This window comes from Syngnathus leptorhynchus, chromosome 18 (genome assembly GCF_054491065.1).
Source record: "Syngnathus leptorhynchus isolate UIUO chromosome 18, UIUO_Slep, whole genome shotgun sequence".
NCBI lineage: Eukaryota > Metazoa > Chordata > Actinopteri > Syngnathiformes > Syngnathidae > Syngnathus > Syngnathus leptorhynchus.
In genome coordinates this window covers 2,630,697-2,656,710 of record NC_141212.1, presented here as the reverse complement: position 1 = coordinate 2,656,710, position 26,014 = coordinate 2,630,697, and the positions used below count along the sequence as shown (strand labels likewise).

The 26,014-nt window shown below is 44.2% G+C and overlaps 2 protein-coding genes across 4 annotated transcripts; both read left to right on the top strand.

Moving 5' to 3' along the window:
• The first annotated feature begins 73 nt into the window (after window positions 1-73).
• Window positions 74-20,262, top strand: akap12b (A kinase (PRKA) anchor protein 12b). Of its 3 annotated transcripts, none has more exons than XM_085937210.1 (7): window positions 74-314; window positions 381-422; window positions 617-751; window positions 833-1,002; window positions 6,888-6,963; window positions 14,719-18,345; window positions 19,175-20,262. In XM_085937210.1, exons 4-6 carry the CDS (start codon window positions 898-900, stop codon window positions 18,339-18,341), a joined length of 3,804 nt encoding a protein of 1,267 aa, XP_085793336.1. In that variant the 5' UTR covers window positions 74-314; window positions 381-422; window positions 617-751; window positions 833-897; the 3' UTR covers window positions 18,342-18,345; window positions 19,175-20,262. The 3 variants fall into 3 exon arrangements, with proteins under 3 accessions (XP_085793336.1, XP_085793335.1, XP_085793337.1); XM_085937209.1 differs by having other exon boundaries at window positions 570-751; XM_085937211.1 differs by lacking the exons at window positions 74-314; window positions 381-422; window positions 617-751; window positions 833-1,002; window positions 6,888-6,963 and adding an exon at window positions 12,302-12,541.
• A 700-nt stretch (window positions 20,263-20,962) lies between these two features.
• LOC147042338 (ADP-ribosylation factor 6-like) lies at window positions 20,963-23,946 on the top strand. Its single transcript, XM_085937583.1, has 2 exons — window positions 20,963-21,141; window positions 21,265-23,946. Exon 2 carries the CDS (start codon window positions 21,683-21,685, stop codon window positions 22,208-22,210), a length of 528 nt encoding a protein of 175 aa, XP_085793709.1. The 5' UTR covers window positions 20,963-21,141; window positions 21,265-21,682; the 3' UTR covers window positions 22,211-23,946.
• Window positions 23,947-26,014: the final 2,068 nt, after the last annotated feature.

Here is a 26,014-nt window from a genome sequence, read left to right as displayed (position 1 = left end):
TAGCAAATGAAGTGATTTTATTTTTGTATGTTTTTTTTTTTTTCCCCCCCAGTATACAGGCAAAGCGCCCCAGGGTGCGACATCAGTCGTGATGAGGCGTTCAGGGTACACGACGTGGAAGTCGTGTGCTCACACGCGTGTCTGACACGGGCAGAATTCCACATCCTCTGTTATTGAGTGTACGGTATGTACGTGACTGGCAGTAAGGAGGGGGGGATGACAGACATGTTGATGAGGAGCAGCCGTCACGGCTTTTGCCATGGCAGCCATCGCTTAATTGATGTTTTTCCATTTCACAAGCACAAACATGTCTGGTAAGTTGTCACCAGCGTCGTAACACGGTTTGATATTGTTGAATCACCACAGTTTTGAATTCACAGGAAGTGACACCTGCTTCTCTGCTTGAGATGTGAAGATAAAAAGTAAGTAACTGTCCAAAAAAAAATAAAAAATTAAAAGCACAGTATAAGAGAGCATTTTTCTGTTTTAAAGATAGCAATTGATATTTTGATATTTTTTTTAATGACACCACAAATGTTTATTTTTTCTTTTGTCCTTTTCATATAAAGGACTCATTGACCTCTTAAACCGAATGCTGTATTTTACCATCTGCCAGTGGTCCATCGTGAGTTCACCTCAGTGATGCTGCAAGGCGTGGAGCCTCATGTGATTCTGGCAGGAGGAGGAGGGAGGGCGCTGTAAAAGAGTTGTCTCTCTCTCTCCCTCTCTCTCTCCCGTTTCATCCATCCAGGTCATACTCCGCTGCAGTGACTCGGCACACAGCTTGCACTTTTGTAGTCAGTTCTTAGTTTTTTTTTTTTTCTGGACGCAGGTGGGGGTGGGATACAGACTCAATCCCCCCCCGGCAAGCCGGCAGACAAGCACCGTTGCTCGGCCATGGGAGCAGAAAGCTCAGCCCAGCGGGACGTTGCCCGGAGCAGAGAGGAGGAGGATGCTTCAATCTCGGCCGAAGGAGAGGGAGGCGCCATCCTCGATAGCAAGGTACGCCATTCCTCTTATTATTATTATTTTTTTTCTTTTTGTTAAACCTTCAAATTATTTTAGCACCCTCACTGCCTGGCAGATGTGTGGCCAAATTTTGACGCAGTTATTTTTTTTTTTGTGTGCTGAGTCATGCTTGAGAGTGCAGATGTCCCGCAGTCATAAAATTGATTTAGAACACAAATTTGTGACGCAGCATCGGTCTTCAAACTATTTGTGTTTTATATTAAATATGTACATTTGATTTATTTTGTGCTCTTGTATAGAGTTCAAAAAAATATAAGCCTAAAATGAAAACAAAAAATGTAATGAAATAATCGTAATTTATTTGACTAGTTATCCATATTCATTTTTTTTTTACGTCTTGCTCTTTTTATCTTCAACTTCAAGTATTATGTGAAGCTTTCAAATATCAAGGTCCTAGGCCTTCCTCATGACTTCAAAATTAGATTTAAATAAAATAATAACAAAAAAAACACCTCTTTAATAATTAACCAGCAGCTTCGCTGTTCAAAAGCACGATGCCAAGGTTTGTTTTTAGCTCATTTGAGCTCTCGTTGCGTTCCACTGCATGTGATCTAGTGTCTGACTCAGCGCTCGAACCCGGGTGTAAATTACTCATCGATGTGCGAAGGAATATTTGGGAAGCGGTCGCTAATGACCGTTTATTTGTACCACCTGCCATGTTTGTGCCTCGTCTCAATATCGATTCTACTCGATGTATTGACTTGTTGTTATGCTACTTGCTCTGGCCACGCCCCCTTTTTAAAAAAATCTTATTGACTGTGAAATACAAGTACAGTTAGGTAGTATTTGTACTTTATTTCCCACCACTGCCACCTGTTCTTTTTATGCCTCATATTGTCTTCTATTGATTTTTGTATTATTATTATTTTTTTTATTTTTTTTTATGTGTGGCGGGTCAAAAAGTCACACTTGCTTCTATCATCTCCAAAGGTCAAATGACACAATGATGGATGCGGAGCCTTAAGCCACTTGCGTGTTCGGTCACCATGTTGTTGTCCGCCGCCCCATCACGCATGTTAAATCATTGATTGAATCATCATGGCCATCACAAGATTGTCATTGTTCTATTTTTAAACTCCCACTCGTATTAGTTGAATTAGCTTAATAGGAGGATGCTATCACATGCTTCCTTGTTGTACAAATTTAAAGCCAAACAATGCTGCTGACAGTGTCACTCATTAGACTGATGAAGACCTCAAATGATTAAAAAATAATCCAGTGAATTTATGATGGTTGGAAGAAAGCATCATAATATGTTGTTTGGTCTTGTATGATGTATGACACGAGAGAGAGCACGCAGCTGGCTGTACACTCGTGCTACAGGAAGTGGTCGATTAGAGGAAATGAGCAGCCGAGGGTGGAGGGAGGATGCATCGTATAAGCACAACCGAGAAAGGTGCAGCTTTTCAGACTTAGGAGAGAGGACCGTCGTGCTTTTTTTTGTCAACCTTGCCTAGTTGAGATCATATCGATGTGAAGATTGACTTCATCTCGGGCGTGGGTGTTTTTCTGTGAAAGAAGTGCACATCTGCACGCTATCGGAATATTTTTAATACGACAGCTTGTCTTGTTGCCGTGCATATGGCTATACACACCTTTTGCTAGTCATGATCAAAAGTTGTGCTCCACGTGGGTTTTAAGTTGTTTCAAGGTTTGTAATTGCAGTCATGTCCATGCTAATGTTTGTTAGCCTGTCTATGACATTTTGCATTACACATTAGCATTAAGCTATCTGATTAAGAAAAGTAGATTTGCTCCCCCTACGAATAGAATAAAAAATCTATTTGCAAAATAAAAAAATAAAAAAAATTATGGCGTCAGTTTGAGAGTACCAGATTCACATGCTTGAATTCAAGACAAATACAGTGAAGAAACTTTATCTCATTCCGTTATCTCCTCCACGTTATCACTTCCTGCTTGCTTGTAATTACGCAGTAACATCCTGAAACAACATTACCCTCGTACGTAGGCCGACCCGTGCGATGCACCATGCGAGTAGAATGTCAGGTGCTTATGTAACGTAATGTACGGAGGCGATAAAACCCGGAACGTTCCTGTATAATGAGTGGCGGCTGATCACACGCTACCGTGGCTCTTATTATCCTCTTTAGTGGGGAGGAGGGGTGAGGGTGGGGGGGGTCAAACAGAGGAACCATTGAGGATGGGCTGGGACAGGGGACAAGCCCACCCAGGGGCCCCCCGTGTGCATCGGCCCAAAACAAGAGGAAGGAACCAGCGTGAGGCGGTGGATAAGGGGATGGGGAGGGGCGAGGGGTAGATAGAATAAAAAGGACGTCACGTAGGAGAGCCACATGAATCACGCTGTTGTTCTCCTGGGCCAGTGAAAATAAGGAGGGGGGGGGTTGAGAAATGGTGTTGAAAGTGAGTGAAAGTGAAGGAACAAGTACAGCAGAACAAAGCACTTGTCTTTGTCCCAATCCTCTAAGAAACAAGTTGTTTGAAAAATTTAGGACGGATCAGTCCATCTTCTGGTCGGATCAGTGATCGCTCGGTCCCAGCAAACCGTGCCTCCCGTTAAATGCGTGGGAAGCAAAATCCCCCGTCCCCCGTGAAAAAGACATATGGGCAAAAGTATTTGGACATATGGCCATCACACCTGCAAGAAAATATGGAGCGGATTTCAGTCTTCTGGAAAGATTTCTGGCTCATAAACTTTGCAGGTGGGAGGGTGCCCAATTAAGTTAAGGTCCTTTTCCTTTGGCCCGTCATTGAAAACGTCATGTGTGGGAAAGGAGAACCGCAGACACTGATTTGCTGTGAGGCCAAAATGAATCTTTTATCCAAGCATTCTGCCTTCATGAGCCAAATTGGCATAAAGACGACATCAAAAAATAGACGGCGCTCTGATTTCCTTTCATTAAGCTGTCAGGATGGAACTGTTTTCCCAGATCATTAAACTGACTATCCAATTAAGTCTTTAAGGATCAAAATTGGATTACGTGGCGAGCTTCACGATGGGCTTCAACATTTATTTGAAAAATGCTGAAGTCATCGAGGGCCAATGCATGAACCCCGATAGGATTAAAAAAAAAGAAATTACACATTCTGCCGCTAAGAGAAATGCTAAGGCCCGCCCCTCCCTCCAACTTATCACCTAGATGCAACCAACACGTGTACGCAAACTGTAACAAGGAGTTGCAAAGTGGATATAACTCATGTGATATGTGTGTGTGTGTTTTATGATAAATACAAAACCGATGATTGCCTCCATCACGGTGTTGTTAATCAACCCAAGAATTAGATTGGAAGATTAGATTGTCACGACAACACAAAGAAGCTCAAATCCGATTGGACCAAATCACTGATAGCAGCCAAGAGAAACCAAACCAATTTTAATTTTCAAATTTAGCTCGTACATTAGAGGCAAAAAAAAAAAAAAAAGGTTCGGATGTTTTCGATAGGTCCTTCGTTCCCCTTCAGCTTGATTCTTTTTTTATGCGCATCCATATTTCATCAGTTATGGTCCTGATGCAGCAGTTAAGAGCTTCACTGAGCACAGTGGATGGTGCTGCGTGGGGTGTGTCCACATCTTTGTGTGTGTGTGTGTGTGTGTGTGTGTGTGCCAATGGGAGTTGAGCCATTTCAAGGACGAAAGGGTGAGTCATTGCTTTGATGCGAATGCTTCGTAGCTGAGCAGACAATATTCAAGTGACCGTGGCCTCTCTAATCTGCCAAATTAAAAATGTCAAAGGTGTGCACTATTGGGCCACTGCAGAGGTGGCTTTTTTTTTTTTTTTTTTTTTCCCCCCCACACTCCTCAAACCGTGTTACGATCGCTCCAATTGCATCTAGCGTGGATTTTGAACATCTGCCAGCTGAGATGGTCTCGATCGAACGGAAAAACTAAACAGATACACCGTGTCGCCAGATGTCTTCTCACAAATCATATCCAAATATGTCCATCTGTATATTCTTCGCGCTAGTTGATTGGAAAAAAAAAAAGCATGAATTGTTCTCCGGGAATGCATTTTGAATCCCTTGATAGTTGGAAAAAATATTTCTTCATCAAGATGGGGTAGTGGATTATTTTGTTGAGCAATAAATGAGCATATTTCTGTCCGATTATTTTATGACTTTAAATTAATTCATCGGGGGGAAAACATAATTGTCTGGCTAATTAAAAGCATGCTTTGAATCAGTGTCAAACCCTTTCCCCGGTCATGTGATGCCTATCATGTGTTCATAGTTTCTCGGAGGTCACCAAATGGGTGCGTATTTGTTATTTCAGCTCGGTTCGAGAATCAGCCCCCCCCCCCCCTCTCTTGGGTCAAACACTGGGCAGCAATCTCGATTAGCGCCGTGTCACGAGAAGGCGGTCTTTCCTGGCACCCCCCGGCTGTTGTTGTTTGCTGTTCAAGTACGGGCCACATAAAAGCAAGTTGGTGATGAAAAGCAGACAAGCGAGCTGTGGGTGGTGCAGTATGGTGCTTTTGGGTTCAAGGGTTACAAGCACTGATGTAGGTAGAACACGGCCATGACAGGTGTTTGCATCTCTTAACCTCTCCAAAACGCAATAGAACCGGGTCGCAGCTGTGCCATGTACGTTATTTGGAGACGTTCTTAGTATTTATCTAAGAACGTGACAAAAAAAAAAAATACTTGGAATATAATACAACCACTTCAGGACCTATCTTGTTTTTTTTTTCTTCCCGTAGCAGATGTTAACGGTCTCAGTCTGTCTTTGGTTTTTGTGGTGTACCACGTTGGCCACGGAGACAGCAGAAAAATGCACGTTCCGCCTGACAAAAGAATTCAGCGTTAGGTTTTTGGCTCGGTTGACTTTTAGGACTGAAACGTGATCAAGGCAAATAGGATTTTCTTGAAGATGAAAGCAACAATTAAATATGTGGGAAAAGAGAACAAAAATAAATTGAAAATTACATTCAGAGTCATAGTGCGTTTAAAAAAAAAAAATAAAAAAAAAAAGTTGGTCGTATTTTAGACATTTGGGGTAGCGGGGGTCCAATTTGAATGAGGTGTGCTGACAAAGTGAGTCAGGTGTTGAGGGGGGAATCTTGAGAATGTTGGAGAATGGGGGGGGGTGAGGAATTCTGGGAATGAAAGTCATGGGGTGGACTGGGGCAGGACGGGGTCGCTTCAGGGCTAAAGGTCCACCGGCTAGATCACATAGATCTGATCGGACGTGCTGATGGCTGGAAAAGAACCGAAATTTGCGAGGTGGGCGGGCTTGCAAAATTTTAGGAATTTTTCAAGTTGGAAACTTTCCAAGGGAATCTAGTACCTGACATTTACACTATGTGGACCAAAGCCCATCTAGTTGTTTTCTGTGACACCATATATTTCCAAATCCTGTAAGTGGGACTAGTATAGAGCCTTGTGGTACACCACCTGTATGTCAATGGCATTTTACATTCACATGAGATTCCTCATTCAGTTCCAGGAACGTTGACATGTCCAGAACATTGAGCAGCATTCCAAAGATTTTTTTTTGGTCTACAGTAGGAGATCGTAAATATTCAGACTGCCCAGTCATCTTTAAAGAAATATTCGAGGAGGGATGATAACTGAGGCAATCTACTTCAAATATCTCTCTTAAAATAGTTGCACCTGTCAATAACAACACCCATCTGATTTTGGACTCAGCAGCCGGATACTGTTTTGGAAATTCGTAAAATGGAACCACTGCATTCCGTGGCTGATCTTTTACACCCATTCTTAAAAAAACAAAAAACAAAACACTTTTATTAAGGAAGTCATTCATCTTTTGGATTTGTATCCTTTAGTCTCATGCCAAAGCAAACTGACCAGTTCCAAGATAGCTTAGAAATGGAACTGATGCATCTTTTCGAGTGAAATATCTCTTCCTGTTCTTTCAGTCCCTGCACAAGAATGGACAAATCTCCAGCCTGACCAGTCTGATTGGACACTCGGAGGACGACACCCTGGCAGAAGGTGCGTTTGTGTGCAAATGTAGTCCGAGATCTTCCACACACACACACTTTGCAAAGCTTTATTCGTAAAATGTGTTCACATGGAACGAGACACGCGAGCCGGTGATGAATGCGTCCAATTTATTTTGATTGCAACGCTTCCATCCTCAACCTGCGGCGCTTCATCCCCGCAGCTGCACGTGTTTATTATCTCGGCCGTTGCTATTGTGTCAAGCTCTATCTGGGAGGGCCGCAGGGGCGTGTATACACCCTCCCTAAATATTTAGCAGGCCGTGACCCCGGGGCCCCGCGCAAAGCGAGCCTGCGTGCTTCATAATACGCGGCGGCCCAAGGGAAAGCGGTAACCCAACACGACTTAAAACGAAAAGAAATGTCACATACCGCGCTTTCAAATAAGCGCTTTAATAAGCTATTTCATTAAGCGGCGCTGTCCGTTTAGAGAGTAACCCGACTCCTTCTTTTTCATGCGCGGCTTCACGACGGACGAGGTGATGAGAGTTGTTCAACTGTCACGTTATTAGTCCTTAAAGAGAAACTTAATGTGACCGTTTTTTAAAAAAAATACATTTTAGCAGCTTCTGTATTCGCTAAGCTAACATATCACCGGGCGTAGCATAGGATGCTAATCGCGCGCCTTAGCGGTTCTATTAACGTGCTAGATTGTCTTACAAGGACCTTGAGATGGATATCAAGCACTTTTTTTCATACAATGGAAAAAAGTGAGCTTGTTAAAAAGTTTCAAGGTTGCGGATAGAAATATCACGGGGAGTGAAAGGAAAAGGGACCTTTTTGACACAATGAGAGATAGAGCCAAAGGTATTCCAGTACTCCTCGTAGCTTGAGTCGGCTAGCTGATAAACTAGCACGGTGGGAGACGGGAAGTGCAATCTACCTGATAACGGGCAAACACAACAAAAAAAAGAACAAGGCTGCACATGAAAAGGACCAAAAAAAAAAAAAAAAGGCGACACATACATCAGTGCGTATTGTTCACAAGTCCCGAATTAAAACTGCTTTGTTTTTTTTGTTTTTTTTTTGTCAAGTGGCCAATTTTGTGTCCAGCGCTATTCAAACTCTCTCTCCTCATATCAATTCCTCCCTTGGAAAACAAACAGATTTATGAATGAAAATGATTTCACTCATGGTGGAATTTAATTAAACAGATGTTTTCAATGTAGTCAATGTTATCAAGCGGAGTCGAGCGACTCGATCTAGGTCAGGATGCCTCGGTACTGCTTTATAGACAATCAAAACAAAACGATAGCTTCCAATTTGAAAACATTTTCCTCAGCTCTATCGCGTAAAAATCATCGTTTTTCAAAGATTTCAAACTCTACAAACAACAACTCGAGTGGAATTCCATCGCGCTTTTCCGAGTTGGATCTGAAATGAGCAATTTTTGTGGAATGCGCCATTAAATATGGAGCTGAAGGTTTTATAGACGTACAAGTTCACGGAGAGAACAAAGTTAACAATATAAGACGACACATTTTTGATCGAGGACTACGCGGGGACGCTTCTTGGCAGTCTTGCCGGCTGATGAGTTCACGTGCGCCGAGCGAGTCCAAAAGAATGACGTGGTCGATGTAATGTATTGGCCACAGTTTCGAACGTCCCTCCGTGACGACTTGCAGGCTGCACAAGAGGACAGATGTTGATTTTTCGGGGGAGGCGAGCGAACGCTGACTCTGTGTTTTTTGGGAAGATGTGCTGACAGTTAAGTCAATTTGCAAGACTCCTGGACATCATTTATCAGTAAAACGGTCTGTAAGCGTTTAAATACGACTCGGGCCATCTGAGCGTTGTGTTCATCGTCCGAAAATATGCAACCTCTCCCTTCGATTAAGCTCCGTGCCGTGTCCGCCAATGTCGGGAAACGTCACCGTAACGCAAACCAGTCGCGGCTCTGCCCGTATTGCTTTCCACATTCCAACTTTTTGCTCAAACTACGCTCGGTGCGAATGCTTTTATGAAACCGAGAAGAGAGTCGGCCAGTTGGGTTTTAGAGTAGAGTGCTGGAAAACACAGTCCCCGCGAGATCCATCGTTTTCCATCTCGGCAACATGTTTTATTTAGATGCCCGTTATGAAGCGGGTGCTCGAGGGATGCCCATCAGGAGAAGACGAGACCTCTATTAGGAAGCCGTCATTCATCATGATTGGGCGAGAGGCCTTTTTGTCTTCTCGCCAGTTTCCACTAGCCAGGAAGGAAAATATCAATATGAGCTCATCAACATCTGATTTGTTCAAATTTTTACTCGTTCTAGTCACGCCTGAAATTTTGACCAGCGAGGCAAAATAAAAACTGGCCAGATTGGAATTTACTTGGCAACAAAGAGAGGCTGAAACCTGATTGGACAAAAAAAACTCTTTACCGTTCATATATAGTTGAAGAGAAGAAATTGATCAAATTTCCTGAAACAAATATTCAAAATGGGGTACGAAAGTCCTGAACCTCCCCGGGACTTGCTCGTATCTGCAGGCGATGCTCTGGCTCACATCTTTCCCGGCATCAGGGAACCTAATCTCCTCCGCCTCAACCCCTAACCTCCCCCAGGCACAAGGAGGCTTGAGTGAATGGAGAAGGAATGCGGCCCACTCCTCCTCCTCCTTCCTCCATGGGAGACCCCCACTCTCCCACCATCTACAATGCCATCATCTCATCACATTTAGTCAGGACAAAATTTCAGTCAAACCTAGCTAGCTAGCAAACATAGCTAATCGACCCAATTAGGAGCTTTATATATATGACCAAGATGAAGTTTTTTTTTTTTTTTTACAACTAACAACAGAAGACAACAAATGCCAAGGAGCAACTGTGCAAATTGCTCAGGCAAAAATTTCTGGAATGTAACGAAAAAGTTGAGGCAACTGACGACAGATGGCAAGCCGGACTAAACAACTCTTATACCATAGCATGAAATACTTGTAATTGACTTATTACTTACTTAATTGATACTTTTTCTTTAATAATATGTTTGAAAAGTGGTTTTAATCTCTTTCAGTGTGTTTAAATATAAATAATTGTCAAAATAATTGTATCATTCGCTCGAACTGAGAAATCTTGAAGCAAGCACGCTGGGCCTCTAATTTGAAAAGGCAAAAAAATAAAGTTTGTTCTCAGTCTTGAAACGTTTCGCCTTTTGCAGGCGGGTCTGGATATATCCCACGCAATAATCACTTTACGTCACAGAAATAGTCGCAAAGTGTAAACATAATGTACCAGAGTCAAGTAGAACCACTCGTCGACTTCATTTCCCTTTTCCGCCATTTATGTTGTTGAGACACTTCTTGGAAAAGAGGGGGGCGTTTTTTTTTTTTTTTTGTGTGTGCGTGTGTCCTGAGTCTGCAATGATGTCATGGGCAGTCTCTGAAGGCAACAAAAAAAAAAGCCCCTCCACCCAAACTAGCCCACCCCTCCATCCATCCCCACCCTCAAACATTCCTGCGCTAGACCTGTTATTATAGTTTAGCTTCTTAAAGTTATCAAAAAAGGTTGTGTGAGAATTAAACGGACAGCGCGTTCATTAAAGTGTAGGCACGCGTGAGTCATGTGGAGGAAGTAAAAGGAACATTGGGTGGGTTGGTTTTGGGGGGGGAGTAAGCCATGTACTCCCATCAACTCAACTATTTGATACATTCCCTGCTGCGTGACTCACGACACACTGCACAATAGTACTTGTACAGAGTGACATATTTACTTCATGTGTCACTGCATGGTTTGAAAACCTCAATGGTGTGTCATGTCCAATGAGTCGCTTCAATTCAATTTAAAAAGACTCAGTCGATTGCTATTTCGCTTCAAAGTAAATCATTGGAGATTTCCTCCATATTGACATTATTGGAGCGAACGTATTACGGAAGAGGATTAGGGCCAGTGAAGGAAAAAAAAAACGAGGGGTGACAGGATTCTGACTTTTTTTCTCAGAATTTTGACTTTAAAGTCAGAATTCTGAGAATAAAGTCAGAATAAATAAAGTCTGAATAAAGTCAGAATTCTGAGAATAAAGTCAGAATTCTGAGAATGAAGTCAGAATTCTGACTTTAAAGTCAGAATTCCCCATTTCTGACTTTATTCTCAGAATTCTGACTTTATTCTCAGAATTCTGACTTTATTCTTAGAATTCTGACTTTAAAGTCAGAATTCCCCCATTTCTGAGAATAAAGTCAGAATTCTGACTTTCCTGCCACCCCTCGTTTTTTTTTCTTCACTGGCCCTAATCCTCTTCCGTATTATTGTCTTTTTACTGTGGCAAAAAAAATAATCGTTTTACTTTGGCGTTTGAATTTTGTTTTCTGAGATACGACAAGGTTTTTTTTGGGGGGGGGAATTAACGGAACTCCCTTTCCAACGAGCAAAATGATTGGCAGATAAGAGAACAAATCTTTTCAAAGGCTGCTTCAAATTCTTTAATTTCGCACCCAATTAAACTTTATTGTCAAATGAAACTAGCATCCACCCACAGGAAATTGCATCAGTGAAAAAAAGAAACCCCAAATTGAGATTAGAAAGGTGTCAAAAAAAATGAGAGATAAAGTTGTTGCGTATTTGCGTGACTTGGGCTCGCAGACGGCACTCGATTCAAATGACCGTTATCACCCGTGCTAGTAAATTTACACATTCCTGCAGAGACAAAGCAGAAGATTACACAACACGACTACGGCGCTGTTTATCTGCATTCCGCCTCGTCTGCCCTCACCTTCATAGGAATTCCCAATTAAATGCGTTTACATTGAAATCATTGCGAGGAGCTCATTAGCAATTTTAGTTGGGGGGGGGCAGCTAGCACCTTGAAACACCATTGACTTGCTTCAAGATAAAGTTTTGAACTCCACTTGCTTGCAACTCAAAGATTCCCATTTGTTTATGGCCAGTATGGATTTGAATAGATTTTTTTTATTCTCCTTGAAGTCCATTTGAAAGACTTCAACTCGATTGTGTGTATTCAATGTCACCATTCAAAGCGGCTTAAGAAAGGTTACGTCCCGAACCAAAAGTGTCACGCTCGATCACTTTTTCAGCCAGACTGTGTCTTTGGGGAGACAGCATGCGTATTAAGGTCAGAAAAGGAGACGTTGCGTGGCAGACGGATTTGGTGGCGGAGGTCTCGGGGGGGGGGGGGGGCATGCAGTTTGATCACATACAATACTTTTATTCTTTTTTAAAAAAAAAAATGGGTCACTTCCTTGAAGGAGTGCATAATGATGAGCTGTAGTCAGGCTGAGGCGGAAATGCAATGAAGTGGGGATGGGAGGGGGGGCTAGGAAAGGTGGAAGAGGGGGGGGGGGTCATTCAGAAGAGCTGAAGAAAGGAGGGCGGTGGTGGGAGAGGGAGGCAGGGGTGGTCCCAACGTGACATGCGTGTCAGTCTGTTGAAATGTGCGCGAGGCGGCTCGCCCGGCACACACGGGCCACAGAGCAGCACAACAGCAACTCCCGACACTCTCAATTACTTGTTCGCAATTTATTGTGGGCTTAAATTCATTTTTTTGTGGGTCTTTTTTTAATTGAAGCTAAAAAAAAAACAACAGGATTTTTCGGGGGGACTTTCACAAATGCTTGGAACAATTACTTTAACAGGTAGGCTTAATTTTTGATCTTTAAAATGTTTTGGTCATACTTTTATTTCGTTTTTTTGTTGTTTTGTTTCACGCGATTGAGATTTGGACAACATTTTTCTGGGTTTTGGTTTGAATGAATGGTATTGCCGAGAGCATTGTTTTCCTGAGGGTGTGGTTCTATAGTAGTGAGTTCTACTACGAGAATGGAGTTCTATTATGGGAGCCTTTTAATACGGAAGGGTCCAATAACATTTTGTTTTTATTTGTTTTATTTTTGTTATTTTATGTGCAATGGTGGTTCTTCCTATAACAGCATCCATCCAAGTGTAGCCCAACTTCTAGTGACCCAGTGGGCTGTACTCCCAAGTTGTTGTTTTTTTTTTTCTTCTTCCTCTCCACAGCTGTCTTTATCATCTGAATGAAGAGCAACAGTTGCCTTTTTATCATACACCAAAGTGTCACAGCTCGGGCCAACTTCCATCTTGTCGTCATGCGAAGCGTTTCATTCGATTAGAGTGGGATCATAATTCCCAGTGGGGTTGTTGGGTTGAAACCACAAAAGAGCAGCAGGGGGTCGGTTTGTAAGAGAGGGTGGCATGAAATGAATCTGATTCTTGCTGCTCTGTCCCTGGTAGATGCTCTTCTTGGGTTTCACAAATGTAGTGGTTGTTTTTTTTATGATGCGATGAGTTACCCCTCCTCCCAGAGTGGCGCCTCGGAGACACGCTGACCACACCTTAGTTTGGGGTGGGGGGGGGGTCTTTGTCAGTTTTGGGGGATGTGAAAAGCGAGTTGGCCTCTTTTTTTTTTCTGCTTAACTGACTTCTTTTGTTTGCATAGCTGCCGCTGCTTCCAGACGAGTCATCTTAATAGAGATTTGCATACATTTGGGAGAAGTTGCTCAATAAGTGTCAGCTTTCTTCTCAGCCGTAGTTGCAGCTGTGATCTTAAATGTTCGACTATATTCCAATTGTTTCACCCCCCAAAAATGTTTTTTTGTTTTTTTGATTGGACACTAACCCTACAGAAAAAAAAACAACTTTTTTACCTCCAGGCAACCAACCGCCCCCCACACCCTTGGAAAGAACAAGAACCCGTCCAGCCACCTTCTCGACCCCCTGCAGCCTCACCTCAGAAACACTCTTTGTGGTACAGTCGTTATTTAAAGCACACACACACACCGACGCCCCTCCCTTCCCTAAATCAAATCATTCCAGGGGTGTTGTGTGTGTGTGCGCGCCTGTAAAACAAAAAAAAAAGCCGAGATCAAAAAGAAAGCAGAGATGCCAGCAGTGTGTTAAATCCACACGGCTCCAGGTTTTATGATGGCGTAGATACACATGGCCTCATCCGGCAAAGTCTGACCCCGCACTTTACAACTTGACTTAAGAGGAGGAGGCGGCGGCAAGTTGACTTTATTTGGCTTGCCCGTGAACGACTTTATTTTGTAAATATGCTGAATCTCGTCAAGTTTGCGACCACAACCCCCCCCCCCCCCCCTCTTTGTTTTCACAGGCCGCAGTAGGATTACAAGGCCATTGTGTTGTGCCTTGAAGGAGGCGGTTCCCCCATCTATTCCGCTGTGGTGGAATGTGGGTCAAGGGGACTTAATTCAAAGAGGGTGGGCGGAAGGGCTCTCAGTGTTTGCTTTAAGAAATGTAAAATAAAATTTAGCTGTGCTTCAGCTAAGCGAGACAGTGTTTAGAAGAATGGGGAATAATATAGCACACACATTCCTGGCTGAGTCAAATCCTTACATGGCGCGTCCTCGCCAACACGTTCCTTTTTTTGACATCAATTCCTCGAAACTTTAACATGCTTCAAATGTTTCTTGTGTAACACTAAAATATCCCAAGAATGCTGTGAGGCTGTAATTTAAATTGTGGGTACATTTTTTTTCTGTGGGGAAAGACCACCATTTTTTTTTTTTTTTTTTTTTTAAATAGCACCAGAGAACAGTAGCTTAGAATTACCCACATTTTTTTTTTGGACTGCTCACGGTTCCCACAGTTTTTCTTTAAAGGGTAATGTGATATCTACAAATTAAACATTTGCGACTCGCGGAGTATCGGGTGACTGTTTTGAAAGCCGGGAGTAGTAAATGGACTGTACCGTTTTACGAAATACATTTAGCGGAGAGCTAATATTGATTCATTTAACAAAGTGCTATTTTTTCTGACTTCCTCATCCTTTCAGTTGGCCAGCCAGATGGTGTGTCTGTGGCTCAGAAGGAGGACACCTCAGAGACCATGGATACCATCGCGGATGAGCAGGCTCCTCAGGTAAACGGTGAGAAAACAGACAAGGAGTCTCCCGACGACATCACTCCCGTTGAGGAGAAGGCGGCGGAGGAGAAGCCCAACGAGACAGGCGAAGTGGGCTTCAAGAAGATCTTCCGCTTCGTGGGCTTTAAGTTCACCCTGAAGAAGGATAAGAGCGAAGAGAAAGAGCCCGTGAAACTGCTGACGGTCAAGGACAAGGATGGAGATGCGGTCAACGGAATCGATGAGACGGGAGAGAACGGGATCACGGACGAGGCAACCAACACTGAGGCTGAGCTCACTGAAGATGCCAAAAATGTCGAAAGCCCAGACGGTTCCGGTGATGCCGCCGAGACCTCCGACGAAGCCGACAAGGAGGAAGGAGCCGAGAAAGAGGACGAGGCCAGTCCGCCTCCCCAGGAGGCTGCCATGTCCCCCTTCAGGAAGCTGTTCAGTACCAACCTCTTCTCAAATCTGCGAAAGAAGTCCAGCCTCAAGAGGACCAAAGAGGAGGAAGACAAGGAGGTAGCTGGTGAGGATGAAGCTGCTAAGCCAGAGGAGGGAGAAGAAAGCAAGGAGGACGGAGTGACCACTCAAGAGAAAGAACAAGCCGAAGAGGAAGCCCCGGCGTCACCCGACGAAACGAAACCCGAACCGAGCTCGGAGACTGACGTCGATAGCCCTACTTCTGACGAGACCAAGCCAGAAGAGGAAAAAGCAGAAGAAGAGAAACCTGCAGCAGAGGTGACGTCTGATTCTGAAGTTACAGCTTCGCAAGAGAAGACAAAACCCCAAGGAAGCCCTCTAAAGAAGCTTTTCACCGGCGCCGGCTTGAAGAAACTCTCCACTAAAAGCAAGAAGAGCAAGAAAGATACTGAGGTGAAACTGACAGAGTCTGGGGAGCAAGCAGGAGAACTTCAATCCTCCGTGGAATCCACAGAAGCGGCAAAAGCTGACAGTGGGCCATCATCTCCAGAGAAATCAGGAGAACATGATGCTGAAGCTGAGCCGGCGCAGTCCCACTCCACACAGGAACCCGAAGGTGAAGTGGTCTCTGATGGAGAGAAGAAGAAGGAGGGAATCGTGGCCTGGTCTTCCTTCAAGAAACTCGTGACGCCCAAGAAGCGTGTGAAACGATCTTCCGAGAGCGATGATGAAATCCCAAGTGAGAAAGCGGCAAAGTCGGCAACCTTGTCTTCTTCTGAAAGTGCTCCGTTGGCAAACGAGAGCGCGGAGGAGGAAGCCAAAGAGGACAAACCTTCCGAGGACGAGAGCAAGGCTGAAAATACGGAAGAGAAGCTGGTGAGCAGCACGGAGGAACCCAAAAAGAAGATGGACACGTCTGTCTCCTGGGAAGCTCTGATGTGTATGGGAGGACCCAAAAAGAGGACCAGGAAGACTTCTGATTCTGACGATGACGAAACCAAGATTGAAGAGGAGAGTCATGTGACCGCCGGAGAAAAGGACAAGCAAGAGGACAAGACCGAAGCAGCTGCGGCGAACCTTCAAAGTGACGAAGAAGGCGCTTCCTCCCCAGAGCCTCTGAGTAGCCCACCCGAGAGGGAGTCCACCTGGGACACCCTGAAACGCATGGTTATGCCAAAAAGTAAGTCCAAAACCGAAGAGAAGACAGAAGAACAAGTTCAGCCAGAAAGCGAAGCTCCAAAGGAGGAGTCGTCATTCTCTCTGAGAAAGTTCTTCCCCGGTCTCAGGAAGAAGAAAACTGAAAAACAAGCATCCACCGAGAGCGAGGAAGACTCCGACACCCCGGCTGTCGTTCCTCTCTCAGAGTATGACGCACAGCAGGAGGTCGTCCAGGAACAAGCGGCAGAGGAAACCGCGGCTCCGGCTCAAGTGTCCTCGGATGAAAGATCTCCATCTTGGATCGCGGCCGCGGTGGAGCGCGGCGACGACAAACATGACGAGCTGAGCGACATCACCGAAGAAGCGGAGAACATCGCCACGCCCAAGTCTGTCGACACTGGCAATTTGGAGGATGACGCAGAGGAGCCCGTCGGACGGAGGTTGTCCTTAGCCGAAGTTGCTCAAACTCCTCCTTCAGAAACGGCCAGCAGTGAGCCCGAGAAACCTCAGGATGAAAACGCTCAGCGGTTTGTGGCGGCCATTAAAGCCCAAATAAGTGAAGTTCCAGCCATGACATCTGTGATCTGCGAGGACGCAGCGGTCGAGGTCGCCTCAGAAGGATCCGAACCGGCTTTGGAGCGAGCTGAATCCGAATCTCTCCGTCTGCTGGAGCCGCATACTCAAGCCGAGACCACGGCCATCTGCGTCGGCGTGGAAACCAAGGAGATTGACGAAGTCGCTCTGGAGGAACCCGCCACTGAGATCACAGAGGGCCTTCCCGCCGTCGCCGAGGCTCACGGCACCGAGATCTTACAAGAAGAGGAGGGGGTCCAAATGGAGGAGGCCGTCGTCACGGAAGAAGCATTGCTCAGTGCCCAAGTTCAAGTGAGAAGCGTCGAGGTGGAGCTGGCCCAAAGCTCACCGAGCGACGAGTTGAAGGTTCAAACCGCCGAGGAGAGCCGCGAACCCGAGCAGCCGACGCTCGCCGTCGTCAACGCTTTGCTGGAGCCTCAAGTTGCGGAGACCGTCGCCGACGTCGCGGACGACGCTCCCGCCGTTGCCGTCACACCGACGGTGGAAATCGTAGCCACTCTCCAGAACGGAGACGTCACCGAGTCCTGCGTGCAGATCAAGGAAGAACTCCCCTGTGAAACGGTCGTCTCGAGCGAGCAGGTTTGCATCATCTCCGAATCCGTCGTCCTGGTCAGCCAGGCCCTTGCGGACCAAGTGACGACCTCCGACGTGGTTGAGCCAGAAGATGTCACAGAAAGCAACGGCGACAAAGAGATCTCCAGTCAAATTGAAGCCCAAAGCTTGGTCATCGCCCAGTCCGTCATTCAGGATGCTGTGGAGAAAGTTTCAGAACAGCCCAAGACCCCAGAGTCCTCCACAACAGCAGTCCAGGCAGTGATCACCACAGAAGAGAAGACCTTGGCGGAGGTCCCGGTTATCACCGACACCCCTAGCCCCATCATCAAAGACGGACCGGCAGAGAAAGCTCTTTTCATCGCCGCCGAATGCGAAACCGAGGCGGCGGCCATCCTCAACGGTTCTGCAGTGGAGAACGGAGAATTTGAGAAAGGTTTGAAGAAAGCTGTGGAGGTCATCGCAAGTGAAGAATTTCAGGAAGAAACGCTGGAGATCATCGGCGAGAGTCAGAAGAAACTGGAAGCTGTGAAGGAGGAGAGGGAAGAAGACAAACCGCAATCGGAGAAGGAGCTCTGCACTCCGGTCCAGGTGGTCCTGAAGACGGCGCAGGTGGTCGAGGAGGAGTCTATCAAAGAGGAGTTAGTGGAGGAATTTGCCAGCAACGGCACCGTGGACGCCAAAGGAGACCTGCCGGCGAGCGAGCAGTCGGAAAGTCTCCCGGCGTCGTCAAAGTGCGCCGAGGTGATGGCGCAGGTGATGGAGGTCATTGAAGAGGCGGTGAAGGAGATCCAGCCCACATCCACAGAGATTACACCCGTGTCGTGAACAGGTGAGATGGACCACAGAATTTCTTCATTAACCGATCAAATGAGTTTTTTTTAAAAAAATTTTATAAGATCAATGGGCTCTACTTTTATTAGATGAGTTGGACGGGAGGGGTTGGGGGTGCCCTCGGCCAGATGAAGAAGCTTTTGTTCAGGCGCTGAGTTACCAGGGAAAACTTTGATATCAAAGTAGGAATGCTGTTGTTGCCCCCTTCTTTGTCGGGGTCTTAAAAGGAAGTGGTGTGCGAGGGGGGGGGGAGATGAACTTTTGCTGAAAGACTGATTATAAGCACCCCCCTTTCCTCCCCCCCCCTCATCAGCCTTCCTCCAATCTAGCTCAGATCACATTTTTGAGAAATTGTCTTTTTTTTTTGGTTTTGGACTTTGCCGTATAATAGCTTGCACAAAACAGCATTGTAAGTTATAGCTGACATTTCAGAAAAATTCCACTTGTTGCTCAAGCTAACCTTCAATTCATAAATACTAGTAAATATATTAATACGTTACATATTGTGATATTATTAGAATAAAAAATTTGATTCTGAATCGGCGCAAGAAAGTCATTTCCACAGTTTTCTGCTACTTCCTCGCCACCTTGTGGTGATAAACCTGTATTGCAAAGAGTTGATAAAACTCACTCAGACGGATTTGTCGCCATCGTGTGGCCTCACAGGCAAATTGCAGTGTGCAGTCTTTCTGGGGCGCTTCAGTTACTCATGTAGTCGTTATCTGCAGAGGTAGTCATAATTCATTATTATGACGTCATTTTAGCAGAATAGGGCTAGCTTTCTTTTTTTTCCAAATAACAATTGTCCTTAACCTCTTTCCTTGAAGATGGAGATGCAGCACCGTCACCTAGGAGACCAGGATGAGAGTGATGACGAGAACGAAACAGAGGATGATGCTTGGTTAGGACTACCTACTGACACGCTGGGCCCCTTCCTGCCCCGAGACAGACTGGGTCGCCAAGCTTCCTGTCCAACGCCCATACAACCCCCCCCCCCCCCCCCGCCACAACCCTGCATCCAGCCATGGACGAATGTTTACCTGTGTGTGTGTGTGTGTGTGTGTGTGTGTGCGTGCGCACGTGTGTGTGTCTGATGTATAGACCTCAGACAAAATCAAAAGGTAAACAGATTGTATATTGTATTTATATCACGAGTATTCTTCCAATCATCCTTTATTTTTTCATGTCGAGCCCTGTTTTTTTTTTTTCTGTTTTATTTCCTTCATCACGCATGAAAAAAAAATATTTTTACAAACGCCAGAAGCGACAAGTCATGACCAAAGCTAACTGTTGCATACGGTATTATTGTTATTTGAATATTTTCTAGCTACCATGGTACAAACTGTGATTTCTATTGTCAGTAAAAACAAATTGGAGTAAATTCCCTTATATTCCACATATTTACATGAAAACATTTGGTGCCTATTTTACTGTGAAATAACCTTTTAACATAAAAAAAAACGAGTTAGAGGGTTAAAGGTGCATTAATTTATGAATGCAAGCTACTTTAGCGTCTGGAGGTTGCTTGATACATTTATTTTCCCCAAATACTTTTGCTTCAGTTGTATCAATGGCTGACACCAGCAAGCTTTATGACCAAATGAGAAAAAATTAAATCAATTTTTGCTTCTTTGTACATAAACATTTCCTCTGAAACTCCTTTTTTTGCCCTCTCAAGTCACCTTTGTCTTCACTGTGAGCCTGTTAACATTTGTACAGAGGATGTGTATACCCTTGACTTGTGTATGAACTGACAAAGTCTCTTGTTATAACAACTAATATACTTCATTCTCCCTAATATTCACATAAGCATGGTTTTAACTGTCTTTTTTTTTTTTTGTATTTTACAAGCTGTTAATAGTAAGGTTACACAAACGTGTCTATATTTCATTCAATAAAGTTTAGAGGGTGGAGGAAAAAAGCATGTAGTTTGTTTTCATTCAAAATAATGGCACAATATTCAAATGTACATTGGACTCGTGCCCCCTTGTGGCGTAAACTGACAGTACAGTACTTGACGTAAGTACCAAGAAAAACGAAAATGAAGAGAATGTATCGTTGAATATATTTAATATATATATATATTGAAAAATGAAATTACAATTTAAATTGTAGACATATATTTACACACGCGATGAGACTAATTGAATGCTCAAATGGCGCCTATGTAGCCAATCGGGAGGGCTGGGGCGCGCATGCGAAATGGCGCTCGGTGCGTTTGGATACACTCGTAATTCAGAATACTTTAGTGTTATCGTGAAGTAGTATTCTGGTTTTAAACACCAGGGTTTGAAAAATTGAGCGATGTAATTAATACCGATGTGAAGTGCTAATTTATTGGCAGAAACATTGATTATAGGGACAACGACTCTTGCGTTAAAAGTAACTTGTGTCGTATAAATTTTACTACAACCGTTGACCTTGTAATAATGTAAGATATTATTACAGATATCATGCACCATATTATTTATTAAGTACTCAAGGGCTGGTTAAATAATAATAATAATGAAAAAACACCACACTTGTTTAAAATGAAGTGGCACACCCTTTTGCAAGCCTTTTGTGCTTAACTTAAATCATATTTCCGAGCTTTCAACGAGCACCTAAAGGCGGCACTGTAGTAAGCTAGTGTCTGAGCGTTGTAGAGGAAGTGGCGCCCAAAGTAGGTCCGCACCTTTTCCGGTAACACAGCACCGCGGGGCCGAAGGGAGAGAGCGAGCGAGAGGGGTGAAGAGAAGCTAGAGAGTGGGGATAAAAGGCCCGGGGGACCTCGGGGTAGACCTTAGCCGCTGAGGTGAGTCGTTTTCACTCTACTTTGATGCGTCGAAAGCGAAGGCTCTTTTTTTTTTTTACATTTCCGCTTCAAAGTTGTCGTCCTCCGCCCTGACACCCCTCCCTGCTCTTGTGCCACACACAGGCGACGGGGGGAAAAAGAGAGAAGAAAGTCGGATGAATGAGTGACATTATCGGCCCTTGTTCCCCTTCATGTCCCGCTGTAGCGGACCGAGGAGGATTTTGAAACCGGGGAAGAAGAAAAAAAAAAACAGTAGCAGCTACGCTACCGCCAAGGTGAATTTCGTCGACAGGCCCCGGGGTGAGTGTGGACAACTGGCAGCCGAGGAGGAAGTGAAGAACCTTGGGCTTTGGACTGGGGCCTGCTTCGGTGGAAGAAGGTGTCCGTGGAAATGTTACTTCTGAAGGGCAGAGGTTAGACTGAGGCACCTTCACTGTTCCCCTCCAAGGGCTAGACAACACACCCACTCAGGTCACTCAACACACTGTTGCGTCCGTTTTTTTTTTTTAAATTCATTACCGTTGTGAAAGTATTGAACACGATGGGGAAAATGCTATCAAAGATCTTTGGCAACAAGGAGATGAGAATATTAATGCTCGGACTCGACGCCGCCGGTAAGACGACCATCTTGTACAAGCTGAAGCTGGGACAGTCGGTCACCACCATCCCCACGGTGGGCTTCAACGTGGAAACGGTCACCTACAAGAACGTCAAGTTCAACGTGTGGGACGTGGGCGGCCAGGATAAGATCCGTCCGCTTTGGCGACATTACTACACGGGCACGCAGGGTTTGATCTTCGTGGTGGACTGCGCCGATCGGGACCGCATCGACGAAGCCCGCCAGGAGCTCCACCGCATCATCAACGACCGTGAGATGCGCGACGCCATCATCCTCATCTTCGCCAACAAGCAGGATCTGGCCGACGCCATGAAGCCCCATGAGATCCAGGAGAAGCTGGGCCTGACCCGAATCCGTGACCGCAACTGGTACGTGCAGCCCTCGTGCGCCACATCCGGCGACGGACTCTACGAAGGCCTCACCTGGCTTACCTCAAACTACAAATCTTAACCCCCCCGCTCGGAGATGACGCCACCTCTCTAGCAATTATAGCCTCCTTTTAATTCCCATTTTTTGGATCACTCACTTTTAGGGTTGCGGGCAATTTCCAAGAGAAGTTCAACTCGGAAATTTGGGAAATGGGGGTTCACTGTATTCCAAATTGGAAATTTTCCATGGAAATGAACACAAAAAAGACCAAGTGAGAACTTGAAAAACTAAATGTGCTCGCAAATTAAGGCACACTGCACTTAAATTTGGTCAGGATTACGCAACCATATAGTTCCCCTAATATTGTTAAATTAACTATTTCGAGCCAAACTTCTTTTGCAAATTTTGTTATTTATTTGCGTCAACTGGTATTCTTTCACTTTAATTTTTTTTCCCTTCATGGCACTTAAAATGAGTGTTGTATTCCCATTAATTTCCATGGAAAGTTTCCATCCCAGAACCTTCTTCCCCTAAAACCCCCAAATTTATTCTTTACTTTGCTTTTGCTCTTATTTGCAAATTTACCACGGCGACGTTCATGAATTTCGCCACGAGTATTCCGGCTACATATCCAAAGTTTGAGAGTCTTTTGAGGACAACGTTTGCCTTTATCAGCAACTTTTTCCCGGACCTCAACAACAAGTGATTGTACACTTTTTTTTTTTGGGGACATTGGACATTCACACACTGTGATATGGATCTCTAATTTTCTTTGCTCATTGTCTCACACAAATCTTCCATGTTTGTAGTTTCAGATGCCTTAACACACACAAAAAAAAGGGGAGGGCTGTTCTCTGCTGCACTTGTTAAGTTTGACTGACCTTTTTGGACCCTGCCAAGTGTTTACCACCTCCATTTTGGTGCTCAAATGATCCATGTTCCTCTGTCATCGTCACGTACTTTTGTTTTAGGCTCTTTTTTGCTATGCTGATTTGAAGTAATAAAACCAAAAAAAAAAAAAACATGATTACATTCATACCAGTGCAGAAGTGGCACTTTCTTTCCCCCCCCTCCTTAGAGAAGTGAAAACGTCAGCGTGCTCTGAACCTCGTGACTCACTGCCACGCATGACGCCGTGAATAAATGATGACAAGTGGTATTGAGCGGAAATCAACTCCGAGGCGACAAAAGTTAAACGTCAAACGTGCCTCCAGCGAGGGTAGATTGAGGAAACGTTTGACATAAAAGTAATCGCGTGTGTCATAAGTAGGAAGTGACACATTTCTCCCACGCAAAAAAAGTTTCAGCGGTGGCAAAGTCGACTTACGCTCAGGCTCAATTAAATGTGACTCCAATATTTTATGTATGTATTGACATATTTTTTGGCCTTTATTTCAAAATATTACAATTACACATTTTTTGTTTATAATATGAATCTTTTTAACCTTCAACTGTTATTTTGTTACGATATGTCCAAAATAGCCGCTGACAATATTTTATTTTGGTCATATGACATTTTATGTTCTCTTTTAAATGACAGAATTTCCGCTCCCATGGTGAAAAAAGTGACAGGTGTGAATTGTGGCTGCAAACTCTTGCGAAACCTTTGCTCAGTATCGGGTTCAAACTTAAACAGACAGGTGGAAAAACGTACAAAAAAAAAAGTCCGTGTGTGTACAAAGATCGTCAAGTCAGGAATTCCTCAACTCTGGGAACGCTGCTCGCTATCTGCCCCATGCTTGGAAAAGGCCTTCAATGTTTGCTCCATGCCATGTTTGTTCTCTTGAAGTTTGACCCGTCGCTGCCTCGCACAAATTCCACTTTGTAGCACTCGCCGGGAATAAAATGTATTACCGCTGTTCTTTTTGGACTCCTCGTCAGCTGCAGTCTTTCCGAACGACGCAAAATGACGACTCCGTCGTGCCTTGACCCTCAAAAGGTCACCAGGCCACACTTTGGACATTCTATCAGACAATACTGCAATTTGCCACTTCCTCACTTTTGATTCTAATCTGGATTCAGTTCTACTTTCAGTCCCCCCCAGACAGGAATCCATCGAGCAAATTCACTCATTAAATAGTACAATTAGTCCCCCTCTCTCTCTCTCTCTCTCTCTCGTTGTCTGGAATGTGACAAAAATGGGATAAAAAAAAAAAAGGCATTGAGTAATTTACAGTCACAAATGAGAAGGCATTATTTTATTCACTATGCCCCCCCCCAAAAAATCAAATTCCCTCGTTTCCCCACTTGCCTCTGACAGTTGCTTAAGAAGCACCATGAGAGAAATACCTTGTCTTTGTTTGCACTTGTCTCCATGGCAACCATAACAAAAGACCCAGCAGCAGATGGTTGTGTCACGTCAAGCTTTTTTAAAATTCATTTTCAAGCACAATTGAAGCATCTTTTGGGATGAGTACAATCTAAATATCAAAATATCTATTTGATAGTTATGTGTGTGTTTGCTACTATCAGTTTCACAATTTTTCTGATGCATGAACAAGTCCTGTTTGGTGTGCTTCAGCAAGTCCATTCTTACCTCAACATGCACGGTGACCTCAGCGAGAAGAAAAATTCTCCTATGGTGACATGATTCAAATCAGAAAAGTTGAGTCACTTGCTCAAGGACACAAAGCACGCTTATTGTGCGCATGAATAATGCAGTTCAGATAGCCGAGTTTGCTTTTTTGCTCTCACTTGGCTTGCGAAACAGGCAGCGAGGAAAAGAGGAGTACAAGTGGAGGAGGGTGTGACCTTAATCCCACAGCGAGAATGTTAAAGACGCATCTGGTCCTGCCAGTTTCCACCTGCCGGATTTCACAATTTTAAAAGCTCTGGTGGGTTTTTGTTCACTTTCAATTCACGGGTGTGTCGATTGCTTGGCGTTGTGGATTGATTACTCAGCGTGTGAAGAAAAAACGGAGCCCCGAGTCGCTCATTTGATTAGGCCTGTGGTTGAGTCGACATTCTTGTAGGTGTTTGCACAATCACACATACGTCACTAAGTGAACCTGTGGCAATGTTTCACTTGAAACTCTCGTCATGTCAATATCTAAACAAATTTACCCACTTCTCTTAAATTTGCATCACAGTGGAGTGGAAATGCATACACAAGGTTTAGTTATTAAATTCCACACTTGATTAGTGACCCAATAATATGGATACAAACAATAAAGTCACATTACCACAGTACGTATGTCCTCTAAATATTAAAATTGTAACAGTGTGGGTTAATGAATAGGAATACAGTACTGTCGTATACTGCCCTCTTGTGGTGATATGGGGAAAATCATGTATGAGCATCCAGTATGTGCCTGGTTAAATAGGCGTTTTGATGCATTTACAGAAGAATGACCATAAAAATAAAAGTAGCACCAAAAATAATACTAGTGTCAAGTTTTGCTAAAGAATGTGCTCCTAACTCCTTCATGACTTCCAGACTGGAAGAGAATGTGTCTTGTCTGGGTTATGTTGACCCACATTCTTACTTCACGACACACACATACAGCCTTGCAACATTCACACTACATCCTTTTTTAAAATGATTTTCCCCAAATAAATCTGATGAAATTCAGTCTTTGTGTTTATTCCAGCCAAGAAAAAAAAAAGTAGGTATAATAATGCCTTATTTTAATCGAACCGATGAGCTTCTCATCACGTCACCCAGTTCTCATTTTATAAGAGGGGTGGTCGCTTATCTTTGGATTTTATATGACCAGAAACGCCGAATTATGTAGTCATTAAGAAGTACACACATTTATAACGACTACATTACATACGTGTAAAATGTGTGTTTTCCTTTGCTTTCATGTCAATTGATAATCTAGCGATATGTGTTTGCCGGCCACCCCCCTCGTCCCTAATAGTTTGCCCCACTCCCCACTGCTA

Coding starts and splice junctions, on each gene's coding strand:
- akap12b (XM_085937210.1), top strand. CDS start 898: ATGGGAGCAGAAAGCTCAGCCCAGCGGGACGTTGCCCGGAGCAGAGAG. Junction 1,003..6,887: donor GCGCCATCCTCGATAGCAAG/GTACGCCATTCC, acceptor CTGTTCTTTCAG/TCCCTGCACAAGAATGGACA. Junction 6,964..14,718: donor GGACGACACCCTGGCAGAAG/GTGCGTTTGTGT, acceptor TCATCCTTTCAG/TTGGCCAGCCAGATGGTGTG.
- LOC147042338 (XM_085937583.1), top strand. CDS start 21,683: ATGGGGAAAATGCTATCAAAGATCTTTGGCAACAAGGAGATGAGAATA.